Genomic DNA, 20,183 nt, shown 5'->3' with positions numbered 1-20,183 from the left:
GGAGAATAAGCAAGAAACTCCTCTCCTTACAAGCTCCCTCACCCTAGAGAATGCTGACACCTGTTCAGTCACTGCGACATAGTTTAAAGTTGTGAAGAGTACACCAGCAGTGCAAGGCTATAATGCCTTCCACACATTGACTAGCTATTACACAGACAGGGACTAAAGGTGGAGTCTCTTGATTTGCATCAAAAATAAATATACCCATGTACTTGAGCTTCTCCATTATGCCGCGGTAGTGGTGCTGTGGTAGCGTTGTCACCTCACAGCAAGACATTGTCCTGTTCGATTCTCAGCCAGAGCATCTTCTGTGTGGAGGCATACGTGAATGGGCGTGCCTTCGTTGAAGGTTGTGCGTCAGGGCTGGTAACTCGGCACGTAAAAATCCACTACCACACATTAGCGGACCGGAGTTCCGCTGTGGCAACCCCTAACCGAGATAAGCCGAAAGAGACAACAACTTGAGCTTCTCCATGTTCATATTACCATAAGCAAAATCCCATGCCAGTTCCTTGAGGTTGTAGGTTCCCTTCTGTGGACCAGAAAACTCATAACTTGTATTTAAGCTTACTTGGAAATACCATATTCATGGGTGACTTTACCTCACTATTCACTGAGAATTCTGTATGACATCAAACGTGCAGGCATAGAGATTGCTGGATTTTTAAAACACCAACTCCCTGGACCAGATTGTCAATACACCAACCAATGGTGCAAACATACCAGATCTGGGAATTCACTAATATGGAAGTGCTGCACACCCCCTAGTGTAATGTCCTCTCTGGTAAGGTCATACCACAAAATGGTCTGTTTTGAAGTAAAAATAAAACTCAGAACGCTAATTAACCTTGGAATGTTTAGAAACTACTCCAAGGCTAACTTCCTACCATTAAGTAATAACCTGGAAAAATTTTGAGCCCCCATAAACCTTGAGAACACTGCTGCCTACACTGAACTGTTCACAGAAATCCTATACAAGCATATTCATAGCTGCAGAGGCAGCTGTACCCACCAGGAGTCCATACAGAACTAACTCAAAACGCAAGTTACCCTGGTGGAATGAGTCATCAGTAGGCTCTATAACAGAAGGAAGAAAGTCATGGCAAAACTTAGGTGGTGTAGCACCCAGCAGGATAAAAGCACTGTCATCAAACTAAAACAACTTAGAGGAAAAATAGTCTATCAAAGCTAAATTTTAGGTAAATTTGGCCTCCCAGGCCAAGGACAACCAGAGTGCATTCTTAAATATGTCCACAACCTCTAAAGCAAGTGGAGTACCCGAGTGTGCAGAGCTCATTACTATACCGAGTCAGAATATATAACAAACCTACTGGTAGATAAATTCATCTCTTACTTTACCCCTCTCTCCCCCTCAACCTCCTTTCAGGAAATGCCATCAAATATAACTGCTCCTAGTTATCCATAGGGAACATGTCCTCAATGTTCTGTCTCAGGCCAAAAACACTGCATTGATTAGCACATACAATATCCCAGGATGCCTTCTAAATAGCATGAAACATGACCTATCTAGCCCTCTGGAATTACTGTTTAACTATATCCCAAAACAGGCTTCATGCCTAAAGAATGAAGAACATTAATGGTCATCCCTCTGCACAAAGGTGGCTCATCTCTACAGACCCCGGAAACGACAGACTATGAGTCATATATTCAAAGCTGTGGAAAGCATTATCATGGAAATTATAACTAATGATATGGGATACCTCCAGATACTGGTCCCAACCTAATTTGGCTTGGTCAGGTCATGGCTACTCTGCGTGGTAGATGACTTTGAGAAGGTCACCAAAGCAATGAATGAGGGCAGAATGTTTCACACTGTCTACCTTGACCTGGCTAAGGTATTTGACATAATACCCCACTCAGGCATTGTTCACAAACTCAAGAAGTTAGATGCAAACCCGTATGTCACCCAGTAGAGAGCCAGCTGGCTTACAGGACCTAGGAATTTAGAATTTGGGAGTTCACCTCTACAAAGAGGCCCGTAACAAGTGGGGAGTCCCTGATTGATTGGTCCTAGGACTTCTCCTTTTTGACATTTATTTCTCTGAAGTCAAGGCTAATGTCAAGGGCATCTGGCTGACAAAATTTGCAGATGATTGCAAATTAAGAGTAGTCACAGAATCCCCTACTGATACTAATGTTCTCCAGGAATGGCTGGCACAGACAAATAACTTGTCAGAGCCATAGACCAAAACTAAATGCCAAGAAATGCATAATAGTATCCTTCCAGAAGTCATCCACCCCTGGTAACTGTCATATTGACAACACACCCCTAAGAGTCAACCCAGTAGTTAGGGACTTGGGGAGACACATACGCAGTAATGTAGCCTTTGACTGTTGCGTGTCTACAATAGTAAGGAAATCGTTCTATGTTGTGCAACTTGTAAACAAAGGTATGGCATCTAAGTCCAAGAAGATTATTCGTCCACTGTATTCAGCATTCATCAGACTTCTCCTTGGGTATGATGGCCTTTTTGGTACGTACCTAATTAGGCACATCCATTAGTTGGAACGTTCACAGAGATTCCTCACTAAAAGAGTACAGGACTATGTCCTTTGCAGACTACCTTAAAGACTTATCCCTGTGTTCTGTCTACTACAGGTGAGATCTGTACATACAAGGCATCGTCAGATCCCACCCTGATGGACCCCCTGCATATCTGCAAAACAAACAACACCAAGATTACCCATTATAAGGCTTTTAAATTTTGCCTGTGATATAAATAAGACCTGCTGGAGAGACGGGTATGTGTCTGAGATTACCTCTACTTTGGAACAGGCTTCCCATCCATGTGAAGCAGAGTTCCTCCCTAACTCAATTCAAGTGTAACTTGGACAGTTGGATGGGGAGCAGGAGCTTTATCCCTGGTTTGGCACCTATGTCTCTAATGGACACAGACTAATGGTAAATGGGTCATCTCCCACACCCCTGCTTATAAATGATGTCCTTCAAGAATGCAACTGCAGTCATTGTCCTGCCTCAGGCAGCCATCTGTCGGCCGGATTCCAAAGTCTGGGTCCGACGTCGGCTGATGTCGCATTTCTCTCCGACGTCAGAGCGGCTGGAGTATATAAGCATCAGCCGATGCCATTTTCTTCAGTCTTTCTTGCCGCGCGGTGCCCGAAGCAGAAGCAGTTCGCAAGTGCCGGTCGGTCAGCTCCTGTATTCTTCGAATCCGAAGTCATCAAAAAAGCTAAGTACCCCGTTGGGGACCTTTTCTTGCCTCAGCCGATGTCAGATATTACTGAAAAAGTAAATAATTGTTTGTCTTGTGGTAAACAAATACCTCATAAGGATTTCCACTCTTACTGCCTTCCTTGCCTTGGCCCAGACCACGACGTCTCGGCCTGTGCTGCCTGTGCTCGCTTCAATAAGCGCACTCTCAGGCGCCGGGCGGAGTTCGCTGAAGACTTTTTCGGCAAAAAATTTGCTTGTACAATGCCGTCGGAACTTCTGACATCGCAAACTCCCAAGAAACGTAAAGACCGGGACCGACATCCTCGGCCCGCATCTACCACCGACTCCACACCAAAACCTACCGCGAGTGCTCCGGTTCCCCCTGAGATGGTTATTCCACCGCTCCGAACCGAAGACACCGCATTACCGACGACTCCGATACCGGAGACCACACCGACGCCAGTTATAGATTTTCCTCCGGATACTGAAACCGAGGAAATGCCCGAGACCATTGCTGTAGATAAGGTCACCCCTGCACGTGGAGCTGCTAGGCCTCCTATGGCCATGTCTATTAAGGCCTACACACGTGCTAAGGCAGCCAGCAAAACCAAGCACCTTACTGCTAAAGCCTTACCTCAGCCTACTCCTGAGACACAAATCATGACTATGGCCACAGACTTAATTTCCATGATTAGAGGTTCACAGGCCCATCCTGAGAGAGGATCCCTGCCTCCTTCTGATAAGAGGCCCCGGGTTGAACCCTCGGACCCTATCCCTTCAGATGAAGATTCTGAGGACTCTGTCCACTCCGATGGCCAGGAAGAGCTCTTCCAGACCTATGAGGACTCGGATGCAGAGGATTCCATCCCCTCGGCCTCCCCTCCGGAGGATATTTCTTTTGGGGAAGTTCTGCATACCATGAGGGAACATTTCAAGTGGCAAGGCCAGGAATATTCTGATTCCAGAAAGCGCCTTCGAGCCTTCCTTAAAAAGCCCCAGCACAGGCCCTTAGCTATTCCTCCTGTGCTTGATGTTTTGGATGATCTATATTCTGACTCCAGTGTTACCCCTGATACTCTTCCTCCTGCTCCAGCCAAGCCAGACAGATATTACAGGGTTCCAGAAACACATTCCCACTTATTTAGGGCCCATGCTGTTGATTTAGAAACTATTTCTCAGGGACCTAAAGGTGTTTCAGCATCCACCTCTAAAAATCCTTTGCCTTCCAACAGGGAAGCTAGGTCATTAGAGAGATGAGGGAAAAAGGTCTACATATCCACTACTTTATCTATGAGAGCTCTGAATTGCCTCTTTCATATGTTTCAATATCAGGATTTCCTGTTAGATGATTTACAGAAAACATTGGCCTCTCCTGATCCTTTAGACACAAAGTCTTTGCAGGAAGCTGTACATAATTCTCAGCAAGTCAGCAATCACTTCCTGCAGTGTGGATATGATGCATTGGAAGCTTTATGTAGGGCAGCTATGACAGGGGCGGTCATTCGTAGACATGCATGGTTAAAAGAACAACCTCTACCAGATCATGTTAAAGCAAAACTTCTGGATGCACCCTTGGAAAAGAACAAGCTTTTTGGTGCTAATGCTTAAGATGTGTTAAAGTCCATCGAAGAAAAAGCAAAATCAGTTCAGACGGTCAAAGATTTCCTCCAGGTTCAGCCCCCCCAGATTCAGCAGGAATTGGCCTTCAAAAAAACTGGTCCTTTCCTAATCCTGAAAGATTTCAAAGGGGTAAAAACAGGCATGGCCGAGGAAGAGGACAATACAGTGGTCCTTACAGGGGACGACAATGGCAGCCAGCAAACCAAAGAAGTGACACAGGGGTCTCCCCTGCCCCACAGGGACAATCTCAATGACTTTCCACTATGTCCGCTGACCAAGGAGCAAATAGAAGCTCCCTTGGGCAGAAAATTATCTCTGTTTTCAGACAATTGGCACAGATTGACGAAAGACAAATGGATTTTGGACATTATAGACCAAGGTTACAGGTTCCACTTTCATACCTTACCAAGGAAACAAGGCATGCCAAACCTACCACAAAACCAGAGGGCAGAGGCTATCAAGCAAATTTCTCTGCTTGCTCAGATCAAAGCAATAGAAAGAGTTCCACAACAAGAACAAGGCCAGGGGTTTTACTCAAGACTGTTCCTTGTTTCAAGAAAAGAAACTCAATGGAGACCAATACTGGATTTGTCCGCATTAAACACTTTTCTCATAGTACCAAAGTTCAAAATGCTGACTCTACAGCAACTCCTTCCCATGCTGGGCAAGGGGTCTTGGCTGATTACTCTGGACCTCAAGGAGGCATACCTGCATGTCCCTATCAGACACAGCTGCAGAAGATACCTCAGATTTCTTGCAGGGCCAGAGCATTATCAATTCTCAGCATTGCCATTTGGCTTATCTACTGCGCCCAGAGTATTCACAAAATGCCTGGCTTCAGTAATTGCTCATTGCAGGCTCCAGGGGATCCAAATTTACCCGTACCTGGACTGCCTCATACAAGCGGACGACAAATTGATTTTGACAAAAAACTTGAACTATGTCATACAGTTGCTTCAGGCTCTGGGATACACAGTCAACTTCCAAAAGTCAAGACTTCAGCCATCCCAGCAAATAACCTTCTTAGGAGCCAATCTAGACACAGCTTCTCAAATGGCTTACCTGACAGAAGACAAGCAACAAAAGTTAACTCATTATTTCAAAGGTTTAGCAAAACTCACCCAGATGACTGCAAGGAGGTTCCTACAGGCCCTGGGTTACATGGCATCCTGCATTCTCCTGGTTCCATTAGCAAGACTACACATGAGAAAGCTTCAATGGTACCTAAAAAGCCTATGGTCTCAACACAGCAACAACTTAGAGACCACCATACTGCTCATTCCATGCCTACAAAAGGAATTCCTATGGTGGGCCTCGGTAAGCCAGGCAAACACAGGTATGTCATTCAAAAAACCTCAGATAACACAGACCATGACCTCAGATGCCTCAGACCTTGGATGGGGGGCGCACATGGAGGGCAGATGTATACAAGGACAATGGTCTCCAAAGGAAACACATCTGCATATAAACCAAAAGGAAATGCTGGCAGTAATGCATGCCATCGAGGCCTTTCGACAACAACTTCAGCAAGGCCACTTACTGATACGGACAGACAACACCACTGTGATGTGGTATATAAACAAGCAAGGGGGCACCCATTCTTACCCCCTTTGCAGACTGACAATGAATCTTTGGGAAAAATCACTGAGCTTAAACATACAGTTGTAATCCCAGTTTGTTCCAGGCAAAGACAATGTGCTGGCGGACAGCCTAAGCAGGAATTTCATAGATCCACATGAGTGGAGGTTACATCCGAAAATCTTCACACAACTCACCTCAACATGGGGCAGGCCAGAAGTAGACCTATTTGCCTCTCACCTCAACCATCATCTACAAAAATTCTGTTCAAGGACATACCATCCACAAGCTTGGAAAATAGATGCTCTTTCATTCAACTGGAACTTCCTAAAAATCTATGCATTCCCACGTTTGCCACTGATGACCACAGTATTACTAAAGATCAAAGCAGAGAGAGACCCAAGGGGATCCTAATAGCTCCAGACTGGCCAAGACAACACTGGTACCCACTACTACGGAGCATATGTCACAACAAGAAGTGGGCCCTTCCCCAATGGCCCCTACTTTTGACTCAACACAACTTCAAAACAGTGCATCCAAACCTTCAGACACTGCAGCTAACAGCCTGGGAGATCCCATGAATAACCTCAATCTATCTCTCTCCAAGGAAGTTCAGCGGATATTAACAGAAGCTCGAAGACCATCCACCAGCAAGGTTTACTTAGCAAAATGGACGAGATTCAGCATTTGGAATACCAGCAAGGGACATGATGCATCATTATTGAACATCCCACTCATCCTGGAATATTTGGCAGATATGCTACGGATTGGACTTTCATATTCTTCCATAAAGATACATGCTTCAGCTATTTCAGCTAGATATAACACTGATCCGCCTGTGTTTTCACATCCTTTAAGGCAATTCCTCAGGGGAATCAAGAACATCAAGCCACCAAGAAAGGCTCCAGTGCCAGCTTGGGACCTCAGCTTTGTACTAGAAAAACTGACTCTACCTCCTTTTGAGCCAGCAGCTTCAGTGGACTTACAATTTCTCTCATGGAAGACAGCTTTCCTGTTGGCAATTACCTCAGCAAGAAGGGTTTCGGAACTACAGGCCCTAATGGCAATACCACCGTTCATAATCTTTCACAGAGACAGGGTCTCCTTAAGAACCAACCCTACTTTTATGCCAAAGGTGGTATATAGGGTTTCTTTAAATCAAGCTATTCACCTGCCTGCTTTCTTCCCCAATCCTGAGAACAAAGGGGAAAGACTGTTGCATACCTTGGACATTCGCAGACAACTTCGCTGCTACCTGGACAGGACCAAGCCCAGTAGGAAGTCTGACCAGCTTTTTGTAGCTTACGCCCCTGGAGTACAAGGAAAAGCAATTTCCAAACAGACTATTTCAAAATGGATTGGACATTGCATCAAATTTTGTTATTCCTTCCATGGGAAGAATGTTCCAGCCAATGTCAGACCACACTCCACCAGAGCTACAGCCACCTCTACAGCATTCTTAAGAGGGGTGCCTACAAAAGACATTCTAGAAGCTGCTACATGGAGCTCCCTGCATACATTCTCCAAACACTACAATCTCCCTTTATACTCCAGATCCAGAGCAGGCTTTGCTTCGGCAGTCCTGCAGGGTCTGATTGCCACACCATCTCTTTCCTAGAGCATTCCTCCTCCCCCAGCTAAGCTATGGTATCCTACCCATATGTTATGACTGCAGTTGCATTCTTGAAGGACATAGTACAGTTTTGTACCTACCATAAATGTAGATGTCCAATAGATATGCAACTGCAGTCGGATTTTCCCTCCCTCCATACCCCTGTATACCTTGGGTCCACTCCTATCCCTGTTTCTCTTAGCTGGGGATATCTGTTATGGTGTATCTGTTTATTGCTTACTTATTTGTCTGGAAACCTGTTTTTGTCTTCCAATTTGATTACAGCCTTCCTTGGAGGGCACCTGGCATCTGGGGCAAGAAACACTGAAGAAAATGGCGTCGGCTGATGCTTATATACTCCAGCCACTCTGACGTCGGAGAGAAATGCGACATCAGCCGACGTCGGACCCAGACTTTGGAATCCGGCCGACCGAGGGCTGCCTGAGGCAGGACAACCCATATGTTATGACTGCAGTTGCATATCTATCGGACATCTACATTTATGGTAGGTACAAAACTGTACTTTTCATCTCCCAAGCACCTGCTTACATTGATCAAAGGTGGTACCATAATTTGACAGAGATTTGGGATGCATAGCTAGGCTTAAAAAGGCTGTAGTGGTTGCTGGCCTAGTACAGACATATGAACTTGAAAGTACACAAGTGTAACCTGTAACCCGCACCACATACGTGAAGCACCATTAATTGCCTTTACTTATGAACACTTGTTATTTTAATAAGTTGTAGTTCTGACTTTTGATATTTCTCATTGAAAATTCCTATTGCTGATATTCCAACTTTCACCATTTTGTCAGGTACCCATTCTGATACCTTACATCATTGTCCATACCTCTGTTTATAGAGCATAAGCTGTGGTTTGAACAAATTGCACATAGTGTTTGGGTCTGCAAAGTGTAGATCAGACATGATGGGAAGACATGTCTCTGTGTTTCAGAGATAACTGCTGTCCCACAGAAAGTATGAAAAGCACTTGGGAACAACAAACTTTTTTCATGCAGCTGCATGAGTTTTCTTGGCAGATACCTTCCCACATTTATATATCTTGTAGAACTACTCAGCAATTTGAAATTTGTCTTAATGACTTTGAAAGGGGCCTGCAGGCATATTTTTATGTTTTGTTTCCATCTGACTTCTAATTACTCATTTTTCTTACAGCACCACTGTATGACGGCACCAGCTGCGCATGTTACCATTCTTATATTAAGCCCATTTTGGTGGTTTTAGTAACAATAGAAAAAAAAATCGGAGAATTGGCTTCCACAGTGATATGTATATACTGCCAATTATTGCAAATCTGAGTACTCTGCTGTTTCACACCTGTATTGTAAAGTCTGTCCATCTTTTCTTTTTTTTATGCATTACTAATCTCTTTTTAACATAGCAGATGGATAGTACTGCGTTGTAACTTGTCTCTCAACAAATATGTTTGCTGATTTAATTTGGTTAACATAAAAACTAGGCCTGTAACTTCAAAAAAAACTACCATGTTCACTGTCCTGATTAACATCTAATGATGGTGCCTTTTCTAGTGTATCTGTGAAATAAAACTGGTGTGTACCTCTGCGCACAGGAAATGAAGCCATAGATTGTAATCAGACAAGTGTTCATAGAGCTGGCCTGCTTTGCTTGTATTTGGTTACCGCATTATTTTTGTGTTTTCCACTGTAGCACATACGAGTTGGCTGGGAACAACTCCTCACCACCATTGCCAGGACCATCAATGAGATAGAGAATCAAATTCTGACTCGTGACGCCAAAGGTATTAGCCAGGAGCAGATGAACGAATTCCGCTCATCGTTCAATCACTTCGACAGAGTAAGTATTCTTCTAACCTCACTGCAAATTGTAAATCTTCAGTTTTTGGTTTGCTCCTCCACCCTCATTGGCACGGACTTTAGTAATTTCTGAATATTTCTTAGTATAAACCTGTCAAGCAACGTAATTATCTGTGCACACCATCTAGTGCTGTTAATAGAGGAAACTGTGGAATATTGTAATGTCTTTTTGTTTCGGAGGACCATATCACAGGTATAAACTTTTATGTTCCTGAATCCATAGGACCTGCTGTACCCTGAAACTGCATGCACAAATGCACGCACTGTATGTGCATAAAATTGGCCACCTTGCCTGTGTTAGTGAACTGGGAAAGGAATACGAGTGTAATGGGATCATAGGAGATTAGTATGTGATCAATCCAGAGGTCATTTCAAGCCTAGCCATTTTCATCCCATTGTAATACCATAGATACTCTAGTTAATACCCGGGATTGTATTCAGTAATGACTGCCCATGTCCAGAAGGGTTGTGGGCACTACAACAGACAACAGTATGAATTTTCGGTGTCCCAGCCACTCATTCTGGTTCCTTTTGAATATTGTCATAGAGGTTCTCTGCTTCACATGAATTGGCAGCCTCTTCCAAAGATGTGGCAGTCACTGAGAGACAAATCTGTCCCTCCAGCACATCCTGTTAGTCACAGGCCATATTTAGGTCCCTGGAATAGGTAGCTGTAGTCCCATGTGATTTAGAGATGTGCAGCACATTCATTAGATTTGGGTCAGAGATAAGAATGCCTTAACAAGTCGATGCAATACTGAGTTTAGTGACAGGGACTTTAGTAGGTCTATGTAAGCCATGTGCTGGAGTCCCTTGATCTTTGTTAGAAACCTATGGGGTCTCTCCAGTTGCTTTAGGTGCTTTGTGTGGTACATGCCAAAAGGGGCAACCTACAAATCAAGCTGTACTACTCAGGCTTGGGGCTGAAGAGTTCTTCTTACTCCAAAGATCACAACTGTTCCACTGAAAGCTAGTAAGACAAAACACAGGACTGAACCAGAACTGCTTAAGGCAGATATTTCTGTTACACACCAAAATGTGTTGGTGAAGATTTGGGCCTGATTTGGACACGAAAAATTACAAAGCAGAAATGTTTAAACACCCAGTATGACTTCCAGACATGTTTGTATTAACATCCTGAACTTAAATAGTGTTGTTGTGCCTTTCGGCTTTTCCCGGTTAGGGGTCGCCACAGCAGAACTCTGGTCCGCTAATGATTGGCAGTAGATTTTTACATGCCGAGTTGCCGGTCCTGATGCACAACCTTCAATGAAGGTACGCCCATTCATGCATGTCTCCACACAGAAGACGCTCTAGCTGAGAATCAAACAGGGCAACGTCTTACTGTGAGGTGACAATGCTACCACACTGCCGCAGCACCACCACCGCAGTCATCCTGAACTTAGTGTAGCGTAGTTAAAAGTCAAATTCTGACAGTTGCAGAAGATCTGACAAAAGCAGAGAAACAAAAACAATGCAAAAACGTCACAGGCAAGTTGGACATGTCACCATTAAATTTATTTCAGACCAGGATTATAGGCAACTTCTAACCAGTCGGTCTACAAACCATTACAAAACTGACAAGTCACATATATTCAAATGTTCCCTCCAGCCTCAAGGAGAGGAACACAAGATGCGCACTGTGGGCAGGAGATGTTGAGTCTACTTATCCAGTTATCTAGGCTTATCTTAAAGGTGGCAGGCGTGCTCCCCTGATTGATATGTGGTGGATGTTTCTCCTAGAGGTGGAGATACATTTTGATGTGAATCTGTCATGCCATGGTACCTTGTTTACCTGTTGATGAAAGTTTAGTTCCGTTAAGCAGATAGTTAAGGAACTATTTGTTCTGCAAAGGAGTAGGAGACAAAAAAAAAGGTTGGATCTTTCATGGCTGAAAAGGATTCTCTGATATCTCTCAATTTGAGTGATGTTTAATAATGCATGCCAGAAGGGGAATTATTTTCAATAATAGGTCTGATGAAGTACAAGTAAAGGCGAATTAAGATGTCTTTAGATCTCGAAGATGTCTTTGGAAATTGTATGAGCCAGATAAGAGTTTGTGAACTACTGCAGAGATACCATGGTCAGAAGATAAGGAATTTTAAATGAGTGCCTAAACCTCTTTTGTCAATGTCTGATTGGAGAGGTGTGTCAGCTATATGGTGACACAAGGTTTTCTTTACCAAAATGGACTATATTACATTTTTTTCAAATTTAGTTTGAGACCGTTGTCTTTGTGCCAGTTATTAACATGGGCTAACCTATGTTGGAGTAGTTGTGAGTCAACGGAAGATTGAATTGCAACACTAATTTACAGTTGTTCAGAGACATGGATAACCAACAGGCAGGAGGAGTTGACCTGAAAATGTGAAAAATAGGTGCAAGGGCCCATTGATTTTCACCACTGGTAACTTTTTGGCTGTCAGAAATTTCACTTGTGACTGTAACCTCATGGGTTCTGTCAGATCACCATCTAGCTGTCCAGCAGTCAGTATAAAGATTTTATATTTAGCTTTACAAATTTGACACTATTCCCCGTGAGGACATTATTTACGAAGTCTTCGGCCAAGACCAGACATGATTTTATGTAGTGTATAACCACTGCCAACTACTATTGTGAGTTTTTCAAAATAAAGACATTAGAGACAAGACCTTCTTTTGACAAATTGGTGATTGCCCAGGTTTAAGAGATTTTCACTGTCTTGATAAATGTGGTCTGAGATATGTTTCACAGGTCTGTGATTGAGCAACCATTAGCTAACAGCATTACAATGACCATTTGCAGGCTTCAAGAATGCAGCTAGTGGAAAGGTTGGATTATAGAAGTTAAGTAGGGGGTTCATATATGCAATATTTGATATTGATAATCAGGCAACATATGATATGTTATGTTATCAAGACCCATGGATGGTGTGCCCTTAGCTTTTGAGAGGGTTAAGGGGATTTGTTACACAGGGCAGCCACGGTGGTGCAGCGGTTAGCATTGCCGCCTCACAGCAAGAGGTTCTCTGGTTCGATCCTCGGCTGGGATGCCTTATGTGTGGAGTCTGCATGTCCTCCTTGTGGTCGTGTGGGTTTCCTCCGGGTGCTTCGGTTTCCTCCCACATCCCAAAGACATGCTGTAGGTGGATTGGACACTCTAAATTGGCCCTAGGTGTGTGTGTGTGTGTGTGCCTTCTGTGGAAGGTTGGGTGCCGGGCTGGCAACTCGACACTGTAAAACTCCACTGCCAATCATGAGCGGACAGGTGATAGGCTGTGGCGACCCCTAACTGGGAAAAGCCGAAAGAAGAAGGGGATTTGTTACACAGTATTTAAAGGGGTGGCTAGGACTGTGGAATATTTGCTAATGTGACTGGATTAACATTTGTACTAAATTTGTCAACTGGGATGTTAGTTATATCCTTTGGGTCAGAATGTGCAATATTATTAGTTCCGAACATAGATGGTCGGTGATTAGTGCCAATTTCATGGCCTTAAACTGAGTGCAAATAGTGTATCATCATTCCTTTTGGTAAAAGCGATGTTCTTGCTAACTACCACATCAATAGCAACACCTTACGTATGCACTCAAGTCGTGAGAGACCTGAGCACACAGGTTGACAGCAACCTGTCACCACCATATTGGTAAGAAGGGCATTCTATATTGCACATCTCATAAGTAAGGACATTGCTTCCAAACAAAAGAAGTTATAGCCTCCCTGTACTCTTCCCTCATCAGGCCAATAGAGTATATCGCCCCCTTTTGGTATGTACCTTTCTAAGCACCTGCAGAAATTGGAGAAGCCACAAAGGTTTTCTCACAAGGAAAATTCAAAGTCTTCAGCATTTGTCCTATGGGGAACATCTGAAATCACTGTCACTTTATTCTGTTTCATACAGACTGCTCAGAGATGATCTCTGCCTTGCATCCAAGGGAATCTCTGACTCTGTGTTATTGGAAATGCTGCATATCTGTAAGTCAGATGTTACATGGGTTACTCGCTCTTAGACAGCTTAACCTGGTATGTCACATTAATAAAACCTGCTGGAGGGACAGATTTGCCTCCCAGAGGTTACCACACCTTTGAAATAGACTCCCACTTCATGTCAAACAGAGCACCTCATTGGCCCTCTACAAACGCAATCTGGACGATTGGATGGGTGACCGTAAATTCACCCCGGGGGTTCCACCTGTCTCCCTCTTGGACAGGGGCAATAAGTACTGATCATGGTAATGAGGGTAAGAACTTGGCTAAGCTTGTAAGGGCCCTAGGGCTATTAACCTAGTAACTTCCTATGATCCTATAACTTCTGACAGAAAGAAATGTCTGTAGTTATTTTGGGGTTTTCTGGATATTTTAAGTTCATGTTTAGCTTTGGGCTTTTTAATGGTTCCCTTACGCTCTTTACTAGTTTAAGTTTGCTGTCAAGGTAGGTAGAGTGAGATTTCTTATAAGCAATAAGTAATTTATTTCCTTTGTTATGTGTTTTTTTTCCCTACCACAGTGTTTTTTTTAAACCTTCTTATCATATTTGGTGCAGCTAGTGATTGCGTTAGTAATACAGCTGTAAGTGGGAGTAGAAGTCAGAGGCGTAGGCATCGACTTTAGCAAAGTGATCCATGGGAAAAGGCTTACAGCAGAATTTGCTTAGGTCATCAAGTAACTGAAGAAGGTGTGCTGTACAGAAGTTCCTAAATGCAGAGGTATTTACAAGGACAGTACCATCAGTCTTGAAGGAAAAGGTATTTGATTTATGGTCTGAATTATCAAGAGAAGATTATTCAAATGGACATGTGCAAGAAGTGATTATATTTGTGATGACGAGATCAAGGGTACTGGGGCCCCAATTAGGACGATTGATTAACTATTTGTACAAGGGAGTTAGCATTTACAATGTCAAGGAAACACTACACTGCCATTGACAGTGTAGGTCACCCTGTTAGAAAAGTGTTGGGTTTAATTAAGATTTCATCAAAGGTGTTATGATGGCTATCATGCTTGAAGGACATAGAGAGCATTTTTAGTTAGCTATGAGGTAGTAATTGTTCTTTTTTGAGGTGATTTGGACATCTAGGATCAAATCTGGTGCCCCAAGGAATTTGTCAAGAGGTAATGATACCCTTCCCAGATAGCTTAAAATACAAATCCGGAATACATAAGTGTTGTAGAGAAAGTATTGTGCAGTAGTGGATCATGGACAAAATGTAGCAAGCCCAAGCCTTGACCAGTTGTGGAACCACAGTTGGCTACCAGCTTCTACTGTAGAATATCAACAATAATATAAAACCAGATGTCCTGGGTCAAGTGGCAGGAATGTGAAGCAATCTGCATCCCCTTACTTAATGTAAGTTGCTCCAGGGTCACACAACTTTAAGGCAGATGCAGGATTTTTGATAAAATAGTCCATCTTTTAAAACAGACTCAAAGAACTGGTGTCTGTTACCTAAACCCAAGATGTCTGGTAATTTCACATAATAGATAATTTCGCCTGTTTCACTGCAGCAGGTATTATGAGAACTAAGAACACCGCTGAAATTGTACAAACCTTTATTTGGTAATGGATAAGCGTGCACATGTTGGCCAAAAAGGTTTGTGTACTGGCAGAGGGGCAATTTAGCAGTGAAGGGATATGCAAAAGATAGCTAAGAATTACAATGCTGAAACAAAGGCAACAGTTGCCAACAGCCTATGGAATAACGGTCTGTTAGAATGGAGTAAGGAAATGCTCATAAAGCTGTTAAAAGTGAACCAAAACAGTCATATGACTGGGAAAGTGCAGTAGACTATGCACTTATGGTGAAAAATTCCATGCACAATGTACCTGGTTTCAGCTATTATTGTCTGTGGCATGTAGACAGAATCCATTAGCTTCCAGTAGTTTTAACTAATAAACCACTATGATGAGTGTGCAAGTAAACTCATCACTACTCAGACAGAATGCACAAGACTGTTGCAATTCCAATACAGCATTTTCAGACTTGGTTCACATTTTCATACAATTCAGTCTCACTACTTCACTATTCCCTGACTCATGCATATCATTTTCAGAATTTAAAACTGTTATTGATTTACAAAGCCTTACAGAAGAATTTATAGCCAACATATGAAAGAGGAAACTCTGAACTGGGTACACAGTAAATAAGAAAACTATGCAAAGTGGAAAGATGATGGAGTTGTCCTAAGACAAGAGGGCATAGTGTTTTGTGACACATGGATGTATGCATACATATGCACCATCTGAGATGTAGGAAAGAAATGGACAAAGTGATAGAAATTTAAATTAAAATGCACAGCTTAAGTGGTCCTGACTGAGTGTCGTAGATGCTGACTAATGATGCAGATGACACAGATTCAGGTATCTGCTTTTGTTTTAGAAGACTGGGATGGAGGGTGATAGGCTTATGGGGTGATGGGAGTGAGCAACAGATGTCATCATGCCAGTTGCTGGGGGGAGAAGGGTACAATGCTTCCTGGATGGTCAAAGTGCAAGGGTTCAAGTGGAAGTTTGCACACACACACTGCTGACTGATAGGTGCAGGCCTGCCTTTGCCAGTGACGGTAGAATGGAGAGGAATTGTATGTTGGAGTATGCATACATGGGGGGGGGGGCACAATGGAAGCCAAATAATGATGAGACGTGTATTTCTGCTACCAGGGAGAGTGGTTAAGATAAGTTTGGAGTAGGGGAAAAATGATTCATTGCCAATAACCCAAAGATGAAGTGGGCTGATGACCTGAAGGGGGTGCCTGTCAGCCAAGATTACATAGGTTGCATTTGGCTCCCAGTTTGAGGACTAAGACAGACTTAACCTGTTTGATGGTGTTGAACACCTTGGCTGTAATGAGGGCAGTGAGGCTAGGTGTTCTATGCTAAGCCAGCCTCACCTGGCTGAAATGAGGGGTACTCAGCTGTGTGCAGAGTTAATTGGGGCACATGTTAGAGACAGAACACCCTTATGACTGCCTGAATAACCGTTTACCCAGCTGCTTGCCCTAATTCAACTGAAAACCACAGGTAAGAAAATAATCTACTTCCCGCTGAAGGGAGGTTGCTTGTTGACAAGTATGGGGGCAAAGAAAAAAACAGAAAAAAATATGCAACTAAGCCAAAAGTAAAAGCTGAAGGCATAATTTCATGGTTATTTTAAAACTGGTGTTTTAACTTGTGTTGCAGCTCACAAATGTATTCAGAAATCCATTTGATTTCGATACTTGTCTGTGTTGTTGTAGTTTTTAGCACTTATGAAAGAAAATACTGGGAACTTGACTGTTAAAAGGTTAAATAATGGGATTTTTTATCTTTGTTTAGTGGAATGCCAGATATTTATATTTCAAAAGAAAATTGTAAGCAGAGCATATTTGTAGGCACTAATCTGGAGTTCCTCCATTGGTGGTTACTCATCATTGTTTGGAGCCAGAGCTCTGAGGTTAAATCAAGATGCAGAGGACACACTAATTATACCTTTTTCAACATGGTGTCCTTCTATCATTGTTTTCCATGTGCAGTAGGTCCTATCCTGTGTAGTTGGCTTTTTTAATGCTGTCTTCTTATTTACAGTAAATTGTAGGAAATCTAGGAGGTAGTAACAGTATCATTCATGACAACTTGTCTGACATGAAAAATTGTGTATTTCAATTGTACATGTAGATAAATGTTTTTAAGCTTTTTAATGTTCTGTTATGTCTGCCTTTTAGCATTAACCACACGCCAGCCTGTTGCCTTTCACTGCAAATACTTAACCTTTACATTGGAGTGTATTTGGTACTATAGTGCATTGTGCTGTCTTTGTGTACACTTTTGTGTAGCACCTTCAGGTAGTTTTTCAGTTTGGGATTCTAACTTTTGCACACTTTAGGAAGAAGTAGAAATGCTAAGCTTATCAAAGGGGAAGGTACTGTTTAGCTGTGATTAGAAGGTTGCCATTCATTCAGCTAGTGCTGGCCCATTACTTAATATTGTAGTTCTGTATTTCATCAGCAGATGGCAGTGCTGCTGCTTCAATACCTCCTACGGTAGATTAGCCGTCCTTGGAGGAGCAGTAAGTGTGCAAGTTTTCTGTTTCTCTCCAGAAGGTGCCTTTTAACTGTCTAGATTTTTGCCTCATATTTTTGGTTGGTTTCTTATCTGGCAAATCACGGAGGTTTGAAGTCATCAAATAATGACATGCACTTGAGTTTCAGACTTCATGTTCTTGAAAATGAATGCTAGTGCAAAACATGTTATTTTGTCAACTTTCTAAGTTTATAAGAGCATGTGTTTAAAGTCTATCTCTGATTTTTGGGAATTTGTTCTGCCATTATTTTTGGCTTTATCGAGATTTCCCATGCTTAGATGTTGAGAGGTATGCCCCAGAAACAATATTATAGCTTCACCTTAGTGTGATTTCTTCTACTTCAGCATCTTCAAAGTAATGACCTATTTTGTGAAGAATGATCATGATGGAGCATGCCTTTGTGCAGACCAGTGGGGATGTCTTCCTTAATGCCTGGCAATACAGGTAATGAATCGTTAAAGATTATGCTTGTTGATGAAACAGATCTTTTAATCCATGATTTATGATTCAGTGCCTGCACTGCTAATTAACTTTCAAGGCAGCCTCATTCGTCATTACAACAATGCATTGCCCCACTGGCTGTGTGCTTACATGGTGTCAGGGCATTATTGCAAGTGGAAAAGACTGACATGAAGCCATCTGGCACGTCTTTGCAAATCCTGCAGGGGAGAGGGGGAATTAATATAGTTAAAAAATGCTGTTTTATGGCTTATGGTATTAAATGTATGTGAAGCATAAAGATAATTTCTTATTGCTTTGTATGACAGTGCCAGGATGACCTTCCCCTAAACACATCAGGTAGCCCTAGATGCCCTTTTTTAAAGTTGTCAGTGGCATATGCATACTGTTGCTACAATGAAACTATGTCCCTTTTATTTATTTTTGCCCATACCTGATGACCATCAAGCCTCTAGGGTGCCATCATCTAGACAGTCGCGATAGTACTTCATGTTTTCACTGGCACTCCAATGGAGAGAGCATTTTTCATTTGGGAATCTAACCCCAACCCTTGGTGGTGATGTGAGCTGACTGTGCTTCTCAAGTCAATGCATATGTGCTTGTGCAAAATGGAAATATATCAGAACATAACTGTAATACGTCCTGTAACGGAATATAATAATCTCCACTTATTCACTGCATAGATTCGAGCATTACCACCCAGGAAATGGAAGTAAATGAGGCCAAAGAGGCTTTCATAATGCATTGTTTGTTGTTAGAACCATTCAATAGCCCGAATGGAAGATGTAATTGTGGTCAGGATTTGATCATTCATTATTAAATTATATTACAAGTGTCAGTACAATTACTTTTGTACATAATATATTTATAAAAAATACAAATAATAAATATGTAATAACTTGAAAATTGGCAAACACACATAAAAGGATGGAAATTCAAATTTTATATATACTTGTACTAAAGTGCATACATTCAAAGTGCATGAATACTTTTTATTATGTGGAAATCAATCCTATGTCCAATATTTATTGTCATTAAATATGGAAGAATCAAGTCGGTTATTTAGAATGTCTCTATATAAGGTATATAAATAGTATAATTTCATTTTGTGACCTGAACTTGTGTATAATTATATACTTTGAATCCTTGAAGTTGTGGTAATAGTATGATCAAATACTCAGGTTGTAGCTGGGACAGAAAGAATTGAATGATGTAGTATCAAATTATTTGAATAGAGGATACCTAAAACATATGTGGACACAACATATTGCATATGTTCAGAAAGAATGGGTATCAAATATAACCAGAGAGAGACAATAGAGTATGTATCATAAGATTCAATCTTATACAAACATTGTGATAGAAATCTTGAAGAAACATTGGGACTTAATTTCAACCACTGTATTATAGTATACAAGACAGGATATAATATAAAAATGTAGCCAATGTAAATATATTAACACTAATGTTAGAATTAGGCTTAAGAATATTATGAATTACATAGCTGTGTGTGTCAAATGTTTTGCTTACTACATAGGAAAGACTGAAAGGAAATTTAAAATGAGCACTTGTATAGGATTAGGAAAGCAGATTCCAAAATGCATTAAGCAGACATATAATAGAAATATAGATCAGGTTGAGGCAAACATCTCCACCAGGAATAAATGACCATATTAGTATCAAACCCTTTTTAGCTTTAGAACAGTAACAATTTATTAAAGTATTAAAGTAATATTGTATTAGTTCAGTATTCATATATTTTTAAATATCTTTATACATTTATAAATTTTTACATTTTATAAATGAATTTTATGAATTTATATTA

General features: G+C 41.8%; 1 protein-coding gene across 6 annotated transcripts in view; it reads left to right on the top strand.

The window, feature by feature from the left end:
- Positions 1–20,183, top strand: part of ACTN1 (actinin alpha 1) — a 744,367-nt gene that overhangs the window by 649,492 nt on the left and 74,692 nt on the right. For all 6 annotated transcript variants that reach the window (XM_044073986.1, XM_044073984.1, XM_044073982.1 and 3 more), the window contains exon 18: positions 9,695–9,841. In XM_044073986.1, the coding sequence (XP_043929921.1) occupies positions 9,695–9,841 (147 nt within the window). The remainder of the gene's footprint in view (positions 1–9,694; positions 9,842–20,183) is intronic.

Source organism: Protopterus annectens, chromosome 6.part0, assembly GCF_019279795.1.
Source record: "Protopterus annectens isolate FY-2018-M chromosome 6.part0, PAN1.0, whole genome shotgun sequence".
NCBI classification, from domain to species: domain Eukaryota; kingdom Metazoa; phylum Chordata; order Ceratodontiformes; family Protopteridae; genus Protopterus; species Protopterus annectens.
This window is presented reverse-complemented; position numbering and strand designations above follow the sequence as displayed.